Source organism: Euphorbia lathyris, chromosome 1, assembly GCF_963576675.1.
Source record: "Euphorbia lathyris chromosome 1, ddEupLath1.1, whole genome shotgun sequence".
In the NCBI taxonomy this organism is placed as follows: Eukaryota; Viridiplantae; Streptophyta; class Magnoliopsida; order Malpighiales; family Euphorbiaceae; genus Euphorbia; species Euphorbia lathyris.
In genome coordinates, this window is record NC_088910.1 from 127,367,191 (window position 1) to 127,377,557 (window position 10,367).

General features: G+C 34.9%; 1 protein-coding gene across 1 annotated transcript; it reads right to left on the reverse strand.

Moving 5' to 3' along the window:
- Positions 1-1,686: 1,686 nt before the first annotated feature.
- On the reverse strand, positions 1,687-7,428 carry LOC136210950 (N6-adenosine-methyltransferase MT-A70-like). Its single transcript, XM_066002425.1, has 7 exons — positions 6,132-7,428; positions 4,330-4,428; positions 3,591-3,674; positions 3,097-3,449; positions 2,419-2,635; positions 2,137-2,216; positions 1,687-2,051 (listed from the first exon to the last, which is right to left on the reverse strand). The coding sequence occupies exons 1-7, from the start codon at positions 7,263-7,265 to the stop codon at positions 1,820-1,822; spliced, it is 2,199 nt and encodes a 732-aa protein (XP_065858497.1). The 5' UTR covers positions 7,266-7,428; the 3' UTR covers positions 1,687-1,819.
- Between the last annotated feature and the right edge of the window lie 2,939 nt (positions 7,429-10,367).

Consider the following 10,367-nt stretch of genomic DNA (forward strand, 5'->3'; position numbering starts at 1 on the left):
AGTGCAGTGATCTAGATGTTCAGATCTGAGTAAATGTACCGTCGTTCTACGATACTCTGATTTAATTAAGTAAATGAAAAGGTTAACTAAATTAAATTAAAACTTCATTGATCCATAAATATTGAGAAAGGCCTTTCATGACTTGTTTCATGACTTTCCTGTTTCATGACTTGGTTCTTCATTCTTTCAGGTCTTTGCTTATGTTTTTTTTTTATTTCTTCATTGAACCATTCCTCAAAATAATAATAATAACTCACGTTTTTGTTTTCTTCATTGAACCATTCCTCAAAATAATAATAATATTGTTATAAATTCGAAGAATGAAGCAAACTAATAATATAATTAATGTAATTCAGTTATGTTCACTTTTCTTTAATTAGATAACAATTACTTATTCTTTCTTTAATTAGAGAAAGAGGGGTGAGTTAGAGAGAGAAAGAAATTTAAAAAGAAGAAGGTTAGAAAGAGAAAGAAATTTGAAGAGTGAGAAAGAAATGGAGAGAAGAAGATGAGGAGATAGAGAGATAAGGGTAAAAGAGAGAAAAGAGAAAAATTGATTTTTTTAATAATTTGTGGGCCCACTTTACTAATGACTTGAATTAAAATGATGAGGTGGCGCGTTGACTAGGCGTTGACCGGTCATTTTTATCGACTGTACACCAAAGTGGGAGGTTACCTATAAGGTCGTACATATTAGTGAGACAAATTGAAGGTTGTACACTAAAGTGTGAAATGAGGCAAAGATTGTACACCACTGATGAAATTTACCCGAAGTGTGACATAGTGACGTTAACTAGTGACAGAACACATGAGAGTAAGACATGATGTCACTTTACTGTATTTGCAATTTATGCTCAACGTGATTTTTCTCATTAATCAATACCACTAATTACCGTCATTTCCAACTTTTTGAATTTCTTTAAAGTAGCAAAATGATTAAAAACTAGTCTAATCACAAGTTTTTCGAATTTTCAAATTTTGTTGTGCACCTCTCACGTATAACTACATTACTATCATAAAAAGGAAAAAATACAACAACAACAAAAAAAAAATACGAGTTTGCTCAGTTTGCAAACACGTCTGTGATTTAAAAGTTTAAAAATAAAAATCCCTACTATGTTTTATTTACAAAATAAAATATTTTAGATTACGCTGATTAGTTCTGATTAGAACCAAAAACATTTTTATCATAAAAAAAAACATTTCTTATATATGGACAAGAAAACCCTCCCAACCCAGCTCCATAAATCAAAACCATAAATGATATGACAGAAATTTTACGTTGTTTACTAATTAATATTTTATGAACTAAATCGATATTTAAATTCATTTTACATAACTGAAATTCGATTTGAAATCTTTGTTTTGTCAATATATAAATATAATTTAAAAATAAAATAAAAATGCTTTTTATTGTCAAGAAAATGCAATTTCAAATATTTTATTTTATACTTTGCCCTTAAGAAAAACAGTAAAATACATAAATAATCATTGTGAAATTAGGTATTTGCAAAGATGAATTTTTTCATTGAAACTGTCGAAATTCATTAAAACATTCAAAGCAAAAAATTTAGGAATTCTTTCATCTCATATTTACCTATCTTAATATGTCAAAACATTTAAAAGAAAAAACAATAGCATAAACTAAAAATTCAGACCAGCATGTATAAACTTCTAAACCATATGGAATTAAAAACATCTTTATAAATGAGCACAAATACAGATTTATTTTTACAGTTCTTCCTAAAAAATGAAAAATAGCATAATGGCCAGGGATAAATCCCTCCACGAACAAGGGAATCAAAGGCATTTTCCTTGTTCAGCTGGGCATGTTGCCGTCTATGGCCATTGGCTTCTCTTCCGAAGCAAAGGTAGCCTCTGCAGCTGGAAGTTCTGCAAACTGTGCTGCAGTAGAGTCTATTTCCATTGCTGAAGCCCGAGGAGGAGAGGCAGGTTGCACCACAACATCCGGGTATGCAGCCTTAAATCTCGCCCGAAGGCCTTCATCAACAAGCCGTACACCTTCCAACTGATTACCGAGGGACATCCACCTGATGCAAAGAAACATTCGCAAACAGCTATGATATTCAATCTTCATCTTATTAAATTTAACTTGAGTAAAATTTAGCAACATACCCTGCATGAGTATTGTGCATACGAGCAAAAAGTTCGAGTTTTCTTGTCCGTGGACTAATCCTCTCCAGCAACGGATACATCTGCGCCAAATTATTTTAAATTTTACGATGTTTGAACTGCTAGTTGGAGTTAAATCATTTCAAAAGCATTCCATCACCACATAAACTATCAGCATGCTGTGGAAAACATTAACCGAACAACAACCATGTCCGAAGGAAACCAGATGGTGAAGCTAACAGGATTCAAGTAAGAGTGTGCTAAAACTCGGTACAATATACAAACCTCATCTGGTTTACGACTTGTCTCTCGAACCTCAGCAACAATGACATCAGTATCAATGTTCCGATTAACTAATGGATCTCCCTTTATCCCAACAAGGCAATGCTCTTTACTATGATTGAGCCAATGTCCTGTTCGGCCCGTTCTAATGATTCGCTGAAGTTGATTAGTCTTTACCCAAATTATCTCCTCAACACGCTTGTATCCCCAAAGTTCCAAACTACAGGAGAAATACGATATGTAGGAGTGTCAAAACTGGTTATCGTATTATGTAATCTATATATTTTCCATATGATTGTATATGATATAAATGCAACAGAAAATGATAATCGTGTCAAGCGGGAGAAGTTATACTATGCTATGTTAGTTCCAAGGCCGCAATCTACTTAGAACTAACAACCAATAAAAACACACCATTTGTGGGCCCCGCAACAAAAATACGTGAGCTTTTTGGCCAAATAGATTGCCTACTTGGAACTAACATAGCATGGTATAATTTCTCGTCAAGCAAGTATCTTTGTAAATCATGTTTCCGTGACAAAAATCGACAAACCTATGCATAGGAGTAAGAGACTAGCATTCACATATACTGATATAGAGCTTTTCAAGCATTATTATTCATCAAATAGAGATCATTGGTCGAAATTAGTAAATTTGATATGGCTAAAGATTAATGCATACCATTCGCGTCCAAGCTCCATTGCACGTCCAGTAACCCAGAGGAAAATTAGACCGTCAGTTTGTAAGACAGGAACATTCAGGTTCCGCATTTCATCATCAGCCATTGTCCCATAAGGCAATTCCATATGAATGTCCCATGGCGGATCAGCCATAATAACTCCAAATTGCCCTAAAATCTCCATTTTGAAATTACGAATATCACAATTGATGAATTGTGGTTCACCAAGTTCGACTTCTGAACAATATTCTGCACGCATCGGCTTATAGGGTTTGGAAGGAGCAAGAACACCACCCATCATCATAGGCGGAACATCAGGAATTGGGTCAAGCTCATAATGAACATATTTGCAAGTCTGTCAAAGAAGACGGGGATTATATCACTCAGGGGCCAGTAAGATGTTAAAAGGGAATAATCGAAACATCCGAGTCGATGGACAATAGTACACCAATTATCTTAAACGCATTGAAATGGAGGTAGGAAGTAAGAAACTTACTTTCATGTGACGACATGTGTCTAGAAAAGAACAGTCCCCTTGACTAACATCAGTATGAGGAGCAATAATTCGCCGAAAATGAACCTAGAAAGAGGTAAAAGGCTTAAAGATATCAAAAATGAAAAAATGCACTACTAAATAAGTGCTTGTACAAATATGTTACATGGAATGGAAACAGATACAGAGACTGAAACGCAAAGTGTCACCATGATACTAAATTTGTATAACTTTGAGGAAATGTGAATGTATGGAAAAGTGTAAATAATAAAAATAAAAGGGTATATCTGTGAATTTCTATAAGGATGTAGGTTTAATTTATTTTCTATACACATTAATTTTTTTTGCATACAAGTCGCATAATAGATGGAAAGAATGATTTTTTCATTTTGAAAGCTTGTAGAAGTTGATGTAGAATATATTAGGGATTTACTGAACATTTGATTAGCATTGATCCACTTCTGAAAACAGAATACATCCTAGAAATCGAGTTTCCAAATTTTAAGAAATGAGTTTCTTTTTTTGTGAATTACGGAAAGGCAGCCCAAAATGTTCCTTACAAGTTTCCCAAGAATTCCAGTTTCCAAAGCGTTTCGGAAACATGAAATGCTTTAAAATCAAAGTTTCTGTGCAACATAGCTCTAGAGAAATGGAGTTTCAATACAAAGGCATACTATAAACTAATAATGATCATCTACTTCATGCCAATGCACAATACCAGTGTAATATAATCTGTACAGACCTTCTCACACGCAATAAAGGAACCAGATTGACGCCTGCAATCCTCTTTTGTTAGAGCTGTACAATACTCCTTCAGTTGAGAACCACCTTTAGTTTTGAACTGAAACAAATAATCCGACCATGTTATTTAATGTTCTAGCTACAAGCAGTTCATAGAGGAAGAAAGAAAGCTAAGAAAACGAAAAGTGTACGAGAAGATATCTTCCCAAGATGAATTCACATTTTTATATCCAAAAAAAACAAACATCCTACTCATAGAATTGGGGGCGAGAAAATAGTTCAAATCTTAAAACTCTAACTTCTTTGCTATTAATTACAACACTTTCCAAAATGAAGGTACATTTTACATCCAAAGCATAGTTATCAAAGACGGCCTCAGGTGCAAAAGGCTCCAGGCATGTCAGCTTAGAAGCCAAAAAGGCACACTATGCTCGAGAGGCACTCACTTGAGCACACCTTTTTTAGCCTAGGGCCTTGCCGGAGGCACACCTAGGCACAATTTTATAATGCAGATAGTGTTTTTTAAGGTTCCAAGTTAACAAATCGTTATTTTAATCTCAATCCTTCCCTATCTATATCATCTGCAGCTAGAATTAAATTAGATTTAAAAATATAAAAAAAGAGGAAAGAAGCTTTAAATAGCAGAAATACTAAAAGGTTCGATGAGTGATTAATATGGACTATCACCATGAAGACTTAAGTCTTGATGAAAAGTAGTTATTAGAATATTAGTTAATTACCTTAGGATTTGGTTGACCTTCAGACTTTAGATTTACAATTTATTATTATGAATTATGATTATGGAAGAGTTGGTAGTTAAATCATGCTAGAATTTATGGTTAAATTTATTTGAAATTACGACGGGAAATCAATTAGTATTTGACTAATTGTTGCAATTTAGAAATGTTGTTATTTATGATTTTATATAGGGATAAAAGACCAAATTTAACTCTAGGGAACTGCAGATTTAGCCTTTAACATATGAAATGATGCAAATTTAACCCTAATGTTTCTAAGAAAAATCAATTTTAGCTCTAAGTTATCGACAATTAGAAAAAACTGATTTGACTGGTATTTAACTGTCCCTTCAGACCTTCTAAATATCGATTATGTCTAAGATATTTAGTGTATAACTAACAAAATTACAAAAATATTGTAATATGCTAAAAGCTAAATCTGTCTAAAATATTTATTGTGTTATTAACATAGGTACAAAAGACCAACAAAAAATGTATCAAAATGCTTCAATTTATCGACAAACTTGTTTGAAAGGTCCGATGTGAAAGTTAAATAACAGCGAGATCATTCTTTTCAAATTTTCGATAGGGCAGGGCCAAAATTGATCTTGCTTGGAAATGTTAGAGTTAAATTTGCACAATTTCATATGTCACTTGAAACGTTAGGGTTAAATTTGGCTCTTATCCCTTTTATACATTCCTAGGCTCCAAAATAAAAACAAATCCTATTCATACAATTAGAAAAAGAAAAGTTCAAATCTCAAACTCTAACTCTGAGCCATTAATTACTAATAGCAGCTTATGCTTCTAATGAAATATTATCTTCACATTACAAACTTGTCACAGCAAAAATTCAGTGGCAACTACTTAAGCCCAAGCAGATAGCTAAACATAAGAATCAAGTACCCTAGCAAAACATGACATAATCAACCAATACCTATGTTGCACGGATACGGACACAGACACGGTCATGGAAACGACATGAAAGGCATAAAGGCTCTTTATTAAAGAGGAGTGCCCATGCAACGTAGACCAATACAAAAAAGCTACAGAAATTTTCAGGTACCTTAGCAGCCACAGCAGTTTCTTTTGCTGTAGGCCGGTGGATAAGGTCCAAAAGCTCCTCCCCCGTCTTTGATTTCTGTATTTCCATGAATGACTTTTTATTCAGTAAAGCTTCCAAATCCTTCAAGTCATCTTCTTCAGTTCTAGGCTTCTGATGCTGCTGCATTGACAATGGCACATTATTTGGCCCCAAAGGTGGTCTCTGCATCATCCCTCTCGGCCCTAACATCATCCCTCTAGGCCCCATACCTCCCCGGGGTGGTCCATTCCACATATCACCACCACCACTGCCGCCCATCCACATATCTCCGGGCATTGGTCTATGCATCACAGGCCCTCCCATCCCAAATCCTCCATTATTATTCAAATCAACATTATTACCGCTATTACTCTGGCTCTGATTAGGATTCAAATCACTAGAACTCAAAGATTCTAACTTCGCGCTTTCAGGCAATTCTCTAACTAATCTATTGCGATCTATATTCAACACCATAACCCTAGACTTACCACTAACCACAAATTCCTCAAGCTCAATCCCACGGTTCTCCTCCGCCATTGACCTTAAAGCCATTTCAACAGCCAGAATCGCGCCAGATTCCCCACCGACCTCCCGCAGCGCCGCCTTCTCCGCAGCTGTCGAATTCTGATCATTCTCCAACTTCCTCAACACAGTCGATGAATCAATTGGATCAAAAGGCACCCTCTGCAACAAACATTCCGCTACCATAACCCTAACCACCGATAACGGACTCCCACTATCATCAACGCTGAACTTATCATTCTCATTCGATTTCGCCGATTTCGCATCCTCAACCTTAGAAATTGAGGGTTTAGCATTTGCCCCAGAACTAGAGGAGGTTTTGACTGGGTTAGGTATTTCGATGGTTTTCTTCGTTGGGGCAGGGAGAGGAGGAGTTGGGGTAAAGGGTTTTTGGTTGAAGGAAGAGACGATTTGGAGAGAAAGGTCGAGGGAGGAGACGATATTAGGGACTATGGATTGGAGAGAGGCTAAGAGGTCAAGTTGGGCGGTGTGTTGAGTTTCAATGCGGGATTCAAGCTGTGAACGGAGGCGTTTGATGGTGGCTAACGAAGTTTCGTCATCGTTGTTATTGATTCCGTCGGATTGGATCTCCATTGATGTGATTCTGTTACCTCTGGCTCTCAATTTCTCCTTTAAGGTGTAAGAAAATCGAAGGAGAGGTTTTGCAAATTTGGAACTGTGTGAGGGTTTAAGAGTCTGCTCAGGGCAGTTGCAGAATTTAGACTACTTTATCATGGATAGGCTAAAATTTGTTTCCATTTGTCCGGCCAGTCTTTGCTTTTCAATACTAAACATGAGATAGAAAATACTATCGGTAACAACAAACAAAAACAACTGAAATAAACGGGCTCTAAATACATTAGCACCTAAATAGTAGGGATGTAAATGGGGTCCCTAACCCCGTTGTCCTTGACTAGAACCCGTCTCTGCCCAGTATCAGCTACACTGGGACTGAGACACGGCCTAGACTCCTATTGGAAGCAGTAGTTGAGAATTTTCCGCAATGGGCAAAAGCCTGACGGAGCAATGCCGCGTGGAGATAAAAGGCCTACGGGTCATGAACTTCTTTTCCCGAAGAAGAAGCAATGACAGTATCTGGGGAATAGGCATCGGCTAACTCTGTGCCAGCAGCAGCGGTAATATAGAGGATGCAAGCATTATCTGGAATGATTGGGCGTAAAGCGTCTGTAGGTGGCTTTTTAAGTCCACCATCAAATCCCAGGGCTCAACCCTGGACAGGGGGTGGAAACTGCCAAGCTCGAGTACGATAGGGGCATGGAATTTTCGGTGGAGCGGTGAAATGCGTAGAGATTAGAAAGAACACCAACGACGAAAGCACTCTGCTGCCCCAATGGGATTCCCGATGTATTCCATATTATTTCCCGTGATAATTGGTTTTTTTAGATGATTTAAGTACATTTTAATTAGATAGTTGACTATTTTTAATTTTTTAGTTTTTTGTGGTTTGGAAAATTTGAGAATGATTGTTGATACTTGGTATTATTAATGGTGATTCCATCGAAAAATATGGATAAAGTTTTTGGAACATCCACAAATGGAGAATGAGGATCCCTGCGGGACGGGGTTGGGGACAAATTTGTCCCCATCTAACTCACGGAGACGGGAAATTCATTCCTCGTCTCGCCCCACCCCGTTTACATCCATGCTTAGTATAGAAAACTTATTAACCTTAAATTTATAAAGTGTCTGGCTAGTCTCTGAATTTGCTTAAAGACAATTAACCTTCTAAATTCACGTGGCCGAGTAAAAGAAAAATTAGATAAATTAAAATGTATATCACTTTATGCAAGTTTAAGAGGTCAATAGATAATGGTAAAGGGTGTCAATTTTTGACACAAAAACACGATTTACAAAGATCATCTAATTGACACAACACGATTGATATGAAAATTATTCTTCTAGCATTTATATCATATATATGGAACATATATATATGAGATAACACAATTACGACACAAAATTATCATCTACATACTAATAGATCATTTTAAACAAATCTAAATAATCGATAGATAACTTTTAGCAAATCCAGAAAACTAACTAGATACTCTACACTTTTAGAAGTCATTGGATCTTCTTTGACCCGTTGATACATATTTCTTCCTTCAGATGTGTCGTTGGGTTTGTCCAGGAGCACTCCGATGCTAAAGTTGATATCATATAGAAAAGCATAAGAATATAAAAAGTACTTATTGAAGTAATAGTTAGCTTTCTTGAAATGATATCCCCTGAAGGGTATATATACAGCTTTCTGCAACGTTCTGAACGTAATGGAACTTAATTAATCCGTTGTACTATTACTCTTATTAATGACAATTTATTCCTATTAAGTGTCATTTATCCTTCGCTAGAAGGAATAACAATTCCTTTTAAGTTTCTTGGTAACCGCTCAAGTGATACATGACAATGGAGATTCATTCCTCGTGGCAGATCCTTCTCATAAATCAAGGTATGCATAGCCTTTAGCATGCTATCAAGATGGTGTGTCTAACATAACAAGGTATTTGAAGGCGTATCGTATGTTTAGATTCGTCTGTCTTACTTGTAAGTTCTTCTCACTTCTTATCTTCCATCTACTTATTTGTTCGCTAGCGGATGATGACATCATGTATAATTTTGGATGTTATCACTTATATATTAAGCCTTGCGAATATAAAAGGTTGCCCAAAATAAGCTTTAGATGTTAACATAATTTATAATTAATTATATTTTACCAAATAAGACGATTGGACTCGTAAACTAGAGACATCTTATCAATTTCTGAATTTGTTTAAAATGATATGATTAATTTGCTAAGTTGAATATTTGGGAAAGTTGAATAGTATATCACTTTAAATAAATTTAGGAGGATAATAAATCACTTTAAATAAATTCAAAAAGGTAATAGGTCATTTTAAGTGGGGCGAACGAGACATCTAAAATAATATAGGAGAAAATCATATTATATGATCAATTATGCGTCTAATGTATCAAGTCTTTATAATTTGACATATTCCACCTCGTATCACGCAATAGATCATATTACACGTGGACCAATGAGCAATGTTGTAAAAAATGTTTGGTGCTAGTCGAACAGACAGAACTTTCGAAAATTAATCGTATTTGTGTTTTTATATTTGTATAATTTTTAATAAATAAATTATTATATTGATTCAAAAAAAATAAATAAATTATTATATAAATACAATTAAAATATGAATTATACTATATAAAAATAATAATATAAAATATTTTAAGATAGAAAAATATAAATAAATAAATAAATAAATAAATATATATATATATATATATATATATATAATATTTGTTACATTAATGTTCTTAAAAAAATAAAAAGGTACCAATAAAATAACATAAATAAAAAATGTAGCATCGGATAGTTTTAAATATTTTCTTTTAGTCTTTGGTTATTTAATAATTTATTTAAAATAAAAAATTGACATAAAATTAAATGGTCAATTTTTTAAAATGGACCATCTAGGGCAGTCTGGATCCGCCTAAAAGCCGTCTAGGCGGGTAAATATCGGTAAACGAATTTATGCAGACCAACTTGAGGAAATCGGAACGGTGTTCTAAAAATCCTTATCTAGACGCCACCTAGGCCGATTTTTAGAACATTGCCAATGAGACTTACTCCTCCTCAACAGTAACCGTTGAAGTCGGACAAGCCCGTTA

Coding starts and splice junctions, on each gene's coding strand:
- LOC136210950 (XM_066002425.1), bottom strand. CDS start 7,265: ATGGAGATCCAATCCGACGGAATCAATAACAACGATGACGAAACTTCG. Junction 3,675..4,329: donor CCTTTATTGCGTGTGAGAAG/GTCTGTACAGAT, acceptor ACCTCTTTCTAG/GTTCATTTTCGGCGAATTAT. Junction 2,636..3,096: donor ATGGAGCTTGGACGCGAATG/GTATGCATTAAT, acceptor TTTCTCCTGTAG/TTTGGAACTTTGGGGATACA.